Source organism: Trachurus japonicus, chromosome 7 (genome assembly GCF_045865225.1).
Source record: "Trachurus japonicus isolate A0001 chromosome 7, Traja_1.0".
NCBI classification, from domain to species: domain Eukaryota; kingdom Metazoa; phylum Chordata; class Actinopteri; order Carangiformes; family Carangidae; genus Trachurus; species Trachurus japonicus.
In genome coordinates, this window is record NC_140913.1 from 10,826,653 (window position 1) to 10,841,270 (window position 14,618).

The 14,618-nt window shown below is 40.5% G+C and overlaps 1 protein-coding gene across 2 annotated transcripts in view; it reads right to left on the reverse strand.

Moving 5' to 3' along the window:
- Positions 1-14,618, reverse strand: part of LOC146984216 (plexin-A1-like) — a 269,653-nt gene that overhangs the window by 24,662 nt on the left and 230,373 nt on the right. Inside the window, exons 19-21 of one of the 2 annotated variants that reach the window (XM_085781169.1) lie at positions 14,406-14,549; positions 7,238-7,472; positions 2,293-2,435 (exon numbers count right to left, since the gene is read on the reverse strand). In XM_085781169.1, coding sequence (XP_085637295.1) covers positions 2,293-2,435; positions 7,238-7,472; positions 14,406-14,549 — 522 coding nt within the window. Of the gene's footprint in view, positions 1-2,286; positions 2,436-7,237; positions 7,473-14,405; positions 14,550-14,618 lie in introns of both variants that reach the window. The other variant, XM_085781168.1, reaches the window with a different exon arrangement.

Genomic DNA, 14,618 nt, shown 5'->3' on the forward strand with positions numbered 1-14,618 from the left:
GATCTGACCTTTGATTTTCTTTCATTTTTTACCAGCAGGAAGCAGGCAGAAAAGCACTGACCGCTACTATTGTTGGTTAAATGACAAATATCAACAAAGGGAGACACTCAGTTTGGCGGGGGGCGGCTAACTCCAACAACTCTACATGACGAGATTCCTGGTTCCAAACTTACTCCATTTAACTTTTATTTATAAGCTTGATTTATGCCTCACCATAACCCTATCATGGAGATCTACAGATATATCAATGGTTTGGTTTTTGTGACAACATGCACTGGGACCTTGTATAAACAAATGTGTCTTTCAAGTACTCACAGGTGAACTCCAATACAATCAAAACGTGAAAAGTAAAAACATTTGTTCACTTTGTCTTTATTGGATATTGATTGTTATCCTTGTGATATTAAATCTACAACTCTTAGGAAGGAACTCTTCGTAGGAAAAATCAAATGTGTCTGAATATTTTCTGAAAGCACTGTGCATCCCTCTGCAACAGTGTGTTGAATGTGTGTTGTTATATTCCAGTGGGTGGTGATGATATCTTGGGAGATATAATCTTTCAGATTACATCATGTTAAACGCAGCGCTCCCAAAGGTAATTGTTAATGCATATAATGTCAGTGCTTTAATCCTATTAGTGAGATAATTTTCACTTGGGACCTTGAGTATTTCATGAAAAATGTATTGTAAAAATTAGGTTAATTAATTATTTTGCTATTTAAATACATTTAGTTAACAATATACATTTGATCTTCATCTCATTATTTTTGAGGTTGTATAAATTGTGAACATGATTTGGGCTATCAGTAAAAAAAAAAAAGTGTTTCTGGTATCTCAGATAATAAAGGAAGATTTTTGATGAGCTTAATTAAATATTTGAGTTTTAGTATGACTTTATAATTGTTGCAAGCTAAACCTAATGAAATCTATTAAGGGATTTAAGTATTTTGATCTGATAAATTCAATAATCTGTTCATATTCCTCAAAATGCTGTTGAACTCGAACACTTGAATGAATCGTCATGAAGCTTTATATGAGTCTGCAAAAGCAGCAAACAACTTGATATTTGTTATTATTTTGCATTACAAGTACATTTAAGTTATAGTTCTATAGTCCCAGCTGGAAAACATAATTAACTTTGTCTGTATTCGAGGATATATATAAATATATATTTTTGCATTTAAATAATCACCACTGTTCCTTCTAGCCAAAAATAGCAGAGAATAAATCACTAAGAATGAATCAAAAAAAGAAAAAAGGCAGAAATGGCACATATGAAACCCCAGAGGGTTTCTTTTTTTCTAGGAATATAAATCCACTGTCTGGATTAGAACGATTAAATGAAGCCGTAAAAGGTCAAACAAATTATTCTTTGACTCCAAAAAGTCAGTGCTCCAATCAAAGTCAATGGAGCAGCACCGGATTCTACATCTTAATGATACCGTTGATTACAAACTTGGCTCTCTTGGTTTCAAGCTTTGGAGGAGGGTAGTTTCTGTTGACATACTATTAATTCTACTTCCCTCGGCAGTAAAACGTCTTTATAAATCCGGTGCACTATCTCCATTCAGCTGTGCTGAAAGGTAGTTGCATGTACTGGCCTAATTAATAAATTAACAGTGATGTATAATGCAAGTAACAATCCCTGTAACCCGGACTCTTATTTCTCCCTCTCTGCTCTAATCTTCATGCTATCTTTTTCTCTTCATTTCTCATCTTTTGCTTCATCTCCTCTCTCCTTTTCACATCTCTTTATCTTCTTGTACTTCTTATATAACATTTCTTTTCAGTCAATCTCACTTTAAAAACTCCACTTCCCCACATCATGAGAGCGTGATGAGCTTCTGTCCCATGAGTTCAGACTAATGACTAAGGCTCTTGAAAAGTCATTCGCATTCACTGAGACAAGCTGAATACATTAAGACAAAGTAGGTAAAATATGGGCTATGAGATTGCTTTAAGGTGAAGCATGTGTGGAGTTTCTCTTGCCTCGCATCTCGGAGGCCTGTCTTTGATGAAACCTGTCATGGAATAATGGCTACAAAGGCATTAAGCGGTAAAGCCAGGAGGACATTCCTGTGCCATTAAATACAACTTCCAAAGTACTTCACCCAGCTACTTCTCTGCATGGATGTATGTTTTCATCTTGCTGTTAGTAGAATCAGCTACTGTATGTTTCCACCTCTGAAGTTAGTTCATCAGTACTGTTGCCTAATTGTCTCTGTTGCATCTGATTATTTTGGGTTAGTTGGTTTCAGTTTCAAGTGTGGTTGGTGGTGTACTGACCCGTACCTCCATCTCCTTGAGCACGGGGTGGTCCTCTATCCCGGGGAACAGGACCCTCATTGCATAAGTCCGATAGTCCAAGAAGGGAATACCGGCCCCGTCCAGCTCCTGGGTCAGCTCGTGGATGTCTGTCTGAAGCTCAGCGAAAGCTACAAAGAGAAGATGGAGAAACAGAGATGTCAGGATAAAGCCTGGTGAAGGGAATTTTAAATGTACTTTAAATTAGTTATGATTAACCAGTTCAGCAAATTTGAACAGATTCGCTCATCAGCATAAATTCCTAAAATGGAATCTACAAGGGTTAAATTAATCTGAGGCTTTAACCTTCAAGTTCAACTGTGGTGAACTTTAACCTGTGAATATGTGCAACTGATCAACAGCAAACAGTGTGATCTTAGAGCTGAGTCACTGTTTTTATTAATCTTATTATCACTACATTATAAATGTATCCGATTGTTGTTCATTTCCCTCACTCAGTGAAGAGCTTTTTTCCCTCTCCAGCTGGTACTTCAGAGCATCCTGAAGTGTAATTCTCAGAGATCTGGCATCCCACTTATGAAAAATGCCAATTGTGTTCGCTAAAATGCACAACGAGGGGGACTGGAGCCAAGTTATTTTTTTATTTTTTATTTTTTTAATATCATCAGTAACATTTGGTACAACGAATTTCACAAAACCCATGGTACCATGAAAAACACAAACATGCCTGCGTGGTTGAATTTCTATGTTCTATGAGCTTGATACAATTACTCTATATGTGAGCCCAATTTCATTATGATATGAAAAGCAGGTTGGAGGGTAATTGAGTGATTACATGATGCTCCAACATTATGCTAAACCAGTGGCAATGATTACAAAGATGGACGGTGGGTATATATATATATATATATTTATATATAAGGATCACAGCTCAAGATTATTCTATTATGCTATGCCCACACTGCAGTGTGTTGACAGCACTGTGAACAGTATATGTGGGTCAGATGAGGAGCCAGACACAGAGAAGAAAAGACAACGCTAACAGAGCACGGTGCATCAATTCATGTGTCTGGGTCTTAAAAACAGGGGCTAGACAGAATGGCGTGAAAATAAAGACATGATGAGGAAAAAGCCCATGATGAACACAATAAATGAGAAATAAAACGCAGACAAGAGAAGCATAAGGTGAATACAGAGACAGGCAGCCATTACGGCACAATAACAGATCCAGAATCAGCAATTCAGTTACTTTGAGTCCGTTGTCATGTGTGGTTGAAAAAGCGAGACAGTCTTCGTGTCTAATTTAGATACTTTTTTTTTTTTATAAATCTGAATTACACAAGCTGAAAATGTAGTGAAGTGAATGTCTGCATTGGTGCATCAGTCCTGGAAAATTCTATCTTTTCGAGTCCAAAAAAGAAAAGAAAAAAAAAGACATAATGGAATAAAAGGGAAAACCAGCCCGGGGAGAGAAAAGCAGCACCAGGAAACAGAAAACAAAGTTCCTGGAAAGGAAAGACAATTAATTGCATGAGTGGATAATTATTAAGAGAGCGACGGATGAGTTTTCATGCATAATTTCCCCCAGCTGTTATTGGACTGCTTGGTCCACAAGAGAGAAGGAGAGAGAGGGGAGAAGCAGAGAAGATAAAGGAAAGAAGAGGAACAAGAAGAAAAAAAGATCTGGAGGTAAAAAAGGGAGGATGGTAGAATAGAGAGAAAAGGAAATGGAGGGGACATAGGAGGAAGGTAAAGATAAACCTGAGAAGAGGAGGGAAGTAGAGTGGAGATGTCGAGATAAGAGGAGAAAAACAAAAGATGCAGAATAGGTGATAAAGACAAAGAGGAGATTGAGGTAAAGAAGAGGAGAATGATCCAAAAAGTGAAAATGATACAACAGAGAAGAGGGAGTGTTAGTGAAGGAGACACTTCAGACAGTTTTGCTTTCATTTTCTCATTCCATTATCTACGCAGTTTCTGTGTCATCTTATCTCTCACTATCTCTTCTATCCATTAATCAGTCCTTTATTCTTTTAATGAAATTGCAAATAGCACTGCTGAAAACTTTCAGAGCAATAAGAGGGCAAGACATGATGATACTAAAACCTAGCAAATGAGAGGTATGGGGGCATTTCATTTGGGATCCAAATTGCTCTTTACTTATGAGGCAGTTGCACAGACATCAGACTGAAATATCTAACACGTATCCTGCTGTGATCACATTTGTTTCACCTCTGAGGTAGAAACTATTCAAATGGTTATCTGGCTCATGCTGAAATGTAACAATAGCGCATGTAGAGAACAGCTGAAAAGCCAACAAACTCACTCACTATACCTGTCAATTACACTGTTTTTTTGTTTGCTTTTTTTGTTGTTAATATAGAAACTCACTCTAGAGCCTGTGGCTAATAAAATGATGGATTGTGATTTGTTGTATCTCACTCTCACCTGTTGCTGGAACATGAATGTTGTTTTATTTGCAGTTGATAAGAGCCTTCAAAGCACTGAGTGTGATTACATTGGTGTGAAAACAATGCTTTGCCTCTGAATTCATTTGAGGGCCCATTTGCGTTTAGTTTAGTTTGATCATGTAGCATCTCAACAACATCCATATAACCTCTTCTTAACTCAGGAGTGACACCTGAATAGTCAGCAGTTGTTGTTTCTAACATGTAATGATATGTGGCTGATGATTGGATGGTAGTCTACAGTGTGATGTGCCCTGTCTCTTCCCCCGGAACACTCTTAAAATGAAGAAGACCCCTCACGCACACCACATACACTTCCATTTGCTATTACACACACACACACTCACAGTGGACCGCCCACTTCATCTGTTCCTCTGCCCACACGAACTGCCGCGTCTCTACGGGCCAGCTGGGAGTGCAGCAGGCGGGGCGGGGTACTTTGGGGAGGTGGGAATAAGGCCATGCTTCACTTCCTGGGAAACTGAATGCTTCTATTTCTATTGACTGGAGGACTGTTTGGCTTCATACCGAGACGAGAGCAGGACGTGACTGTTTTTTTTCCAGAAAAAATACAAATAACATCGTAAACTGCGACTAGGTGCGAACATGTTTTTGAAAATGTCACCTCAGTCAGAAACTATAGCACTTTAAATCAAAAGTTGCAGTGTTTGGTTTGACAGCCGATCCTTGGCACCTGATAGAGTCGTGACTCTGTGTCATGGTAGTGTAATCTTATTATAACCTTGTGCCATAACTGTGTGCGCCGGTGTCATTATATCAAGTGTAAACACCTGCGCTGTCCTTACATCAGTCATCTACGCTGCTCCCAACACGCGCCCCCTCTCAGTCCCTCGCACTCGTCTCTCGTCCTACCTTTCATTTCTCTGCAAACAACCCCCCTTGTTATTTTGACCTCACACCCCGTCTCTACCTCCCGACACTCCGTAATGCTCTCTTGTCTTTTCCTGACACTCTTTCAATGTCGTGCCGTGTTTTCTACTCAAACCGACATGTCAGACAAAACACCACATGAGGGAAAAAAAAAATATTTTGGATGGAAAAGCGTCCGTCCAGCCGGTGCAGTTCCAGTTGTCTATGGAAAATCTATATCACTGAGCCCTTTTTTTTAGATGCCTGTGGTGGAACAACACTTTTACTGAGACACTTTTTTTTCCCATTTACTTTCTCACTCATCAGTGTGTCATGTCATGTTTCATGCATGTGAGTGAAAACCAAGCTGAAGCCTCCGCCAGGGCTGCAAAAATGTAACCAATACCAAAGTGCCAAAAAGTTAATCGAATGGCCGCTCAGCAGTGAGTCAGTCCCTTGAAACTCTCATTTTAAAATATTCCAGCTTAACAGCAGAAATAAACATGTTTACAGCCTGGTACAAAAACAGTCTCTGTATTTCTAGCTCATTTCCTCTATGACAACTGTAACAAGTGAGTTTTTCATATAACTCACCTGTTGAAATTTTATGATTAGAAGTAAAGTTGTAATTGAGGACATGGCTACATCACACACAGGATTTCATTGTACATCTGTGCTATGACAAATCAGCATCCTCCTCTATCCTAACTGCAACTAACCTAGATTCAACATCCTTCTGTTTATGTACAATTTTATATCAGCTCATATTTTCATAAATAAAACAGTTTTTTTTTATTTGCTATGACTCAGTTATGACACACTCAAGCGTTTACCTCAGTAAAAATACCCTGCAGACACCCTGTTGTCAGCGATGACGGCAACTGCAATCAATGGAGTCTCTTGCTCTGTCTGTAACTACATATATATAAATATCTCAGTGTTATTTTTTTATGGCTATAAAACACCCCAGGAATATCCTTAAATACTGTTCAGCCTGTACATTTCTATCCTGGAACTACCAGCTTCTGTTTTTCATCATGTATCGTTGCATGCACTCAGTCAGTGTATCAGACTCACACAGCGTAATCACTGTTATTGCCAGTGGTTTACCTTCAAACTAGTTTATCAGCCAATGTGTCGATAGTGTTAGATAGAGACAGCTGGGTTTTGTGTGACTATAGTGCTATTTATGACATCTGGCATTGCTATCTAGGTCATTACATGACATGGTTATTTTTACATGAACTTATAGAGGTATAAAACTCTGATAAATATCAAAAAAAATCTAAATGTTAGTTTAGCTTAGCATGAAAACTGGAAGCAGGAGCAAACAGCTGGCCTCCACAGGACTTATTTTAGCTGTTGAACTGTAGAAATGAATGATTTATATCCACCAATTTTTTTTTTCAGACTCTCAATACCATGTTAGGAAATCATTTATATATTTGCATTTAATGAGTCATAACAAGAAGATGCACATACACTTTTCATAATTTCAAAATGTGTTTTTTACTATTCTGTTTTCTAATAGTTAAAGTTCCAATCTATATGATAATGAAAATGCTTGATTAATAATTGAAAGGCTGTGTTAGTAGATTCAACTGTGTACACACTGTTTCCATCGCCTACTGTACCTTCTTTACACTCCAGGGCCACTCTGGACTCCAGGTTGTCCATCTGGAGCTGAAGACGTTTCAGGGTGCGGTCGGCGTCCCTCGACTTCCTCTTATAGGCTATCAGCACGGCGATGATGACCAGCAGCAGCAGACCGCCACCCCCTCCGATGCCGATGATGGCTGGGAGCGTGAGCAGGCTGTCTGAGTAGATGTGAAGGGTCCCGGGGGAGTACTCAAACCCCCCAGCACGGATCTGAACACACAAACACAACTGATTTTTTAATGATCAAGAGAGAAAAGACAGAACTTCCTGTAACTCCTTCGTAATTCATACAGTTATACAGTTATTCACCAGAGAGCTGCGATGCCAGACTTGTGCTGGCGGCTGCCGAGCAGCTGCGTTATCAGCGCCGAAGGTTCAGAGCGTTGCTCAAAAGCAGCTCCACCGCGGTCGTTAAGGGAGAGGAAATTACCACTTATTTATTTCCGTCTATAAGTTTTTCTTCAGCCGGTCTGGGAATGTGAACGAGCACCTTCCAGAGAGACATAAAAACCAGGCAGCGGTCACTTCTCCAGCAGCAGATGGTTTGAAAATAGATGAGGTGGTCTGTAGAGATCAAAAGTTGGTGGTCTGATGAAAGAGAAGTTGGTTGACCCAATTTCTACCACAAGGATCATTAAATTTTTATCTGTTCAGTGCTCACATTTAAACAGGCCGCTCTCTGACAGGCTCATACCGGGGAGGCTTACATCACCTTGGCTGTGAACATTACTTGTAGGAAAGGTTTTCGATTCTTGCCTTCAGGGGAGCAGCTTCAGAGGGCTTTGATAATGAAGATCTCACAAGTCAACTTGCTCAGTGCCTTTAATGATTCACGCTCCTCTGCATTGTCTGCAGATACTGAGGCTCAATATTTGTGCGTTTAATGTTGATATTTGGTTGGTTAATGTTCTCTTTTATTATAGTCAAAACTGATTAAACTCAGGAAGTCAACGTATGTATGGGTGAACAAAGATAAAGCAGGGCAGTGGAGATGGATACAGACAATGTCAGTCATGTACACACACTTAACCACACAGAACACACACATGTGCGCTATACAGTTCACATACTCAGACACACTATAAGTAATCAAATAAGGTAATCACCAGCTTTTAAATGTCTCCCCAAGGAGCCTTGTTAATTATGGGAAGTCAAACACATGTAATGTTTTCTTTTCTCTCTGACTAACTACATTTACATAAGTGTGTGTCAGAGAAAAGAATACACACACACACACACAGTAAAGGAATCCATCAAATCAAGCTATCCACCAGGGGGGTTGATAACCGATTCAAATGAGGTGTGATTATGCACTTTGAAGTTCTTCTAAGTGCACTTTCATGTTAACATTCTCAAAGTCTGATTGAAAAAATAAAATAAAATAGAGGAGCTGTTACATCAATATCAATGTAGTCAATACCTACAAATTGAATTTGCACTCAATTAAACTGGCTTGTATAGCATAAGGCAGCCATGGAGCTGTGTGGACACGAGCTGGCTGTTGTTCCGCATAGAGATTTAGTTAAATGAATGCAGCAAGAGAGCACTTACACTTTCCTTATTTTATATGTTTTTGGTGTTTCATTTGAAGCATTGGATCAATAAGAAGGTATGTGGTATGAAAATTCACCAAAAATCAATATTAGTGTGGTTTTACATCTCTTCCTTCAGACTTCTCACTGCAGCTCTATAGTAACAACAGGTTGGTGTCAGCCAATCAGAAAAGAGGAGGCTCTGAGGCTGTGCAGCATCACACCGCTCCACTGTGCCTCACCACACCTCCTTTTAAAACCAACACTCCCATCATGGGCGCACACACAGATAAGTGTATTTTTGCTTTTTTAGGCAAAATGGGCACTGTAGTCAATCACCAGGCCCTACCTTAAAGACACTTACTGTAAAGTTATGGTTGGTAGTCATGTTCAGAAACACTTTTTGTAACACTGGGTGAAATGGTCCTTCTATCCTGAGAGTATTCAATACATTATGCATTCAGAAAAAGGAACAAAAATAATCAGACCTTTGTGGCAGCTGCAGGACTGACACAACTCTGACCAATCCATGCTGTAAGGAAAAACAGATGCCTTCATGTCTAGTTCTGCCCTATCAAGCTGCCATCTCTCTCCCTCCTCTCGCGTGCGCAATCAGAGTCTTCACCTACGTTCGCGGAAAATCCACACTCCAGTCTGATGGGTGGCAATGTAGCTCTGGCAGTGCGCGTTGGGTGTCTTCACCTACGTCCGCGAAAAGGTGAAGGAGTGGCTTCAGAGAGAAGTCTGAAAAAAGGGGGCTGGGACTTTTGACTTTTGACTTGACGTGTATTTTCAAAATTTGGCCTGCTAGAACCATTTTTCCAGGATCTCCAACCCTACCTTTAAGACAGGGCTCAATATGTGAAAAATGAGTGAGGCCAGCAACATTTGAATTTTGAGTTTTATCTAGATTTTAATTGATTATCCTTTATACCGCTTTGAATGGGTGGTAAAAGTGAGTCCAAGGTGCAGAAAAAATCCAACCATTGTGTGTAGCTTGCACAAAAAAAGATACAACTAGAGCAAATTATCATATCTTGCTAGTGTTACAGTGCGTAGTATGGGAGGAGGTTTTATCTCACACTTTTTCTCACGGGACATTCTGACATGTCACAGCAGAAAAGCCCCGGTGTAAGTATCTGCATTAATGATGGCTTAATTCCATTCAGCTGCTTCAGTTTCAGGGTCCTGCTACTGCTCGTGCCGGCTCACTGTCACGCTGCCACGGCTTACAGAACAAGTGTCTCATTAATGATGGCTCTGCTGAATATAACAGAGACTTCAATAATGTTATCGGTACAATCTGTGCTCTTCTGTGACAGGTCAAATGTGAGCAGTGAGAAGAGGAAAAAAGCCAGGAGATATACATCTGAAGGTGGCACTGACACCGTGGCTCCCTATGGCTGATTAACATGTTTCCACATGAAACAAAATGCTGCAAGGTACTTCTATCTAAATATTAATGAGACTTCAACTTGTTTGTTTTGTGGAAAATCGCAAAAAAACCCAGCATTTTCTCTGATAGTGGAGGGATTTCCTGGGTCATGGGTGTGCAGGCAGCTTTCAATACAAAATCCATCAAGGAAGAGTTTAGCTTTGTGAACTAATGAGCTACGTAGTTTCTTTCTTAGCCTCATTATCTAATCAGAGGTCACTGGTATATCTGGTACAATTAACCAGAGGGAAACATATCCTCTGATGACTTGAGCGCAGCGCAAGTGTATGAGGAGCAATATTAAGTTAGTGACACATTTTCTGGGCATTTTTCTATTTTTATTCTCCTGACAGACTGAAGGACTGACGGAGGAACTTAAAAAGCTGAAGGCCAAAACAACAAACAAGTTTCTTCGAAAACTCAAGGGAGGCGCACAGCTGCCAACACACAGCTGAGCATCTGAGGGGACACACAAAGGCACAGTGACATACACGCTCAACACTTTTTACTGTACACCCATGCACGCACACACGTGTACACACGCACGCACACACAGCCCAGTATGTCTGGACACCCATCGGGGTACCCTGTATGTAGGTCATTCTACATGGGGAATATTATTGTGCCACAGCTGTGTCCTTCTCTGCAGCTCTGCAGACAAAGATGTGCGCATAAGCACAAACATATGAGCACACTCGAAAATCGAGGCACAAACGTGCACGCGCACACACACACACACACACACACACACACACACACACACATAAACACATACACAGTAGAAGAGATAAGAACAGACAGCTCTATTTTTTCTTCGGCTATTGTCAGGCGAAGGACTAACTCCACCACCCCCGCCAACACATCGCATCGCTCCGATATTCAACATGACATTTCATTCAAAAAAAAGAGAAAGGGGAGAGTAAAAAAAGAAAAAAAAAAGAATCAAGAGAGTTCCACCTTGGAGCTGGAGCTGTATCCGTTGAGAGCTATCATATTGAATTACATGGATGCACTGTCAGTGGCTTTCTAGGTATATTGGCTGTAGCTAGTGGGGAGTAAATGTCATAAAGATACAGTGAAATGACTGTGAAAGGACACTGGCGATAAGTTTAAAAGGGGCAGGAGTATCGGGGGGTTTTGGGGGAAGTGTGCGCACTGGTGGGAAATTCAGACAAACATCTAAATATATTCAGAGTGAGTGCTGCGTCGCCTGGTTGAGGTCTGACCTTCCTCAACACAGATGCTCCAGGAGCTGCGTGGCGATTTTGAAAGTCTGCTCCAGTCAGAGCGGATCAGGGTTTTCAGTCTGCCGTCTGTTGACAGCACAACAGTCTGGACAAGTGAAGCTGAAGAGTTGCCGCAGGACGGACGCACTTGTGAGTTCGTTCCTTTACTTTTTTCCCCTGAACTATTTCCTGCTGCATTGTGTTTTTTTCTCTTTGTGAAATGAAACGAGAAGAAATGAGAATGACATCAACAGCGTTCACACCGTGGGTGCTGGTGAAAGACTATGTTGCAGCTTGTGACACTTCACATACTGTAGAAAACAGGAAGTGTAACTCACTGGTGATGCGATGATGCTTTCGCTTGGATTTGCTGAGAGTTGGACAAAATTTGCACATCAGAGAGAGTTTATACAGTGAACAAGGTTCCTGGATTAAAGCTTAGAGACAAGCTTAGTGTCTGCATATCGGTGGCATCCTGAAGAACAATTCTATTCTTAATACCACCTTTTATGTCTCTGCATAACTGTAGGACAGAGCTCTGCTGTTGACAGTGCCTTGTCATGGACATAAACTGTAGCAAAAGTGTACACTCGTACAGTTTTCTTATCTCTCGCGCAGTATGGCATACATAATTTACCTCTCCGTTTGTGCACTTTCAGTTATGGCTCATTTTCTACTCTTATGAATAATATGTTTCTAGCTTGCAGGATCACATATCCTATTATTAATTAGTTATGTGGTGTAGGCACTGTATATGAAGCTTTGCTGAAAAAACAAAAAGAAAAAAAAAAAAAACGACTTGCCTTATTGGCACAAGCAAGGTGCCTGCTTAGTCACAAGAGGCAGCAGTAAAGTTTATCCTTTTGCCTTTATTTGACACAGTGTGGAGCTATTACCACTACTTGGTTCAGGGGAGAGGATTTAAAAAGGTGACAGAAGCTGAGTGCCTGTAGGAGGAGGAGGTGGGTGCCTGGGGGCAATTTAAACATGCACTCTAAGACAGAAATAGGGGAAAATAAAAATATTTATTGCGTTGGGTATTTTGCAAACTGCTGAAAAAAATTAATAACAGTCTTGACAGCAGCACATTCCCTGTCTACCCACAATCCACTGCTTATGTAGACTGCATGTGAACTTAATTTTAACACCATTATGTTCAAGCGTGTGTATTTGATCTGATAAATTGACAGTTAATCAACAACAGTTCTGATAATCTACTGATTATTATTTAAAAAAGAAACATCTTTGGACTTGGGAATTCTGTGTAAATAAAATAAATCTGAAGAAGTCATCATAACCTGACATTTTATAGACTCAACCATCAAAAGGTCACTGACAGATTAATTGAGAAAAGCAACATGACTGTTAACTGAATTAGAGCTTGAGTCATTTCTGTGTCTTGGCCTGTACAAAGATCCTGATCAGGTGCTTGTTGTTGCCATTCATCACCACAAGCTGAGTCGTTCTTCACCCGTTGCGCAGTGTTGCATGATTTAATGACACCAATAACACACATCGCAACCTGGGATGTATTAAAAGAGTTCTTGTGATGTACTGTATCCCAGTGAGCGCCAGACTGACAAAAGTTGCACAGTAGCATTGATGTGTGTCGATCCTCATGAGCAAATAATGTGATAAAACTGCTGCTTTTCTGGAGAATTAGCTGTGTTCAGATGTTGAGAGTGTGGTGCACTTAACATAGGAACAACTCACTTCATGTGTGTGCTCAGTCAGTGCCTGCTACATGACTTACACAATCGTGCCGATGCTCAAAGAGCCATTTACATTACTTATGTTTAAGGAACCTTAAGCTGCTTCATTTGGTGTGGACGATCTAAATCAAACATCTATAGTTGAGTCTTCTGTTCTCTGTTTGCAGTCTCAGACTGAGCATTGATTTTTGAGTGTGAGAAAGTACGGGGTGTAATGTTGGGCTAAGTGGACGGAAGAGGAGATGAGCATGGGGCAGTGGAGACGAGTGTATCTTTGATTAAGCCTGATTGTGGGTGAAGGATTGGATGGGCACGGAGTGCTCTGTGCACTATTAAATGTCTACACCTTCAGAGTAAAGGGAAACTAATAAAAATACATGAAAAATGGAGATGGCACTGAGGGACTTGAAAAAACCTCTCAAATCCAAAAGCAGCAGCACCTGCAGAAGAGAAGTGCTGACGCCTGCACAGCTGTTAGTGCGGATACGCTTCAGCGGATGGAAAGAGGCACGGCTTTACATCTGCAGTCACGGCTAAAGGTTCGCTCAGGTCATGGCGAGTATATAATGTGAACAAATGAATCATTTCCCCTGTGGGTTGTGACACTTAATGGCTTCAACATTAACAGCACTGACAACTTGTGTTTTTTGTACTTTAAATGTTCAATCATACTACACTTCCCCTTCCCTGTTTTGAGCAACAGGCTAGCTGAAGGCCAATGAAGATCAACATGTTAATTAAGCGTTACATATTTAACAGCAGCCTCGATGTGAAAGCTCAATGGAGCATATCCTAGATCTGTCAGAGGAAATGGTTTTGAAAAGACATGAGGGGTAATTCACATAACTCACCATCAAGGTTAGAGTGACATTATGGGGCTGAGATTGTCAGGCTGGAATGTTTTCATATTCATAAACATCATCTACTGGGTCAGTGTGGAGATACCAGGTGGTACTTTTTCTTTGTTCTTTTGTAAATTGCCTTTTAAATAAATCCTGCAAACAGAAAACTGACCCTGTACTTTCATAAATAAAAAAAAGATAAGAAATTATATTATGAAAAAAGCCTCGACCAGAAATGTCGAGCGAATACACTTTGAGATAATCAGTTCAGTGCACAAGGGGACAAAACAGGACAGAAAAGTGCAACATTTAAGTAAAGTCAAAGTCACGACAGGTCAAAGAGTCACCATGGAGACAGAGATAAAGAGGTAAGGGAACACAGAGCGATGGTCTGACCGTGACTTTGTGTTGTCCGGTGAGGTTGGGCCATTCACACAGCAGCTGGCTCTCAGACAGGGTGAGGACGCAGGGAGTTTCTCCAATCAGCACCGTGTAGTTGAGGCGACTGTTACCCGGAGCTGCTGGGATCAAGTTACGACCCTAAACGCACAAACACACACAAACAAGAAAGAAAAACAGAAAGAGAAGATGTGAGACATGAGAGGCCTT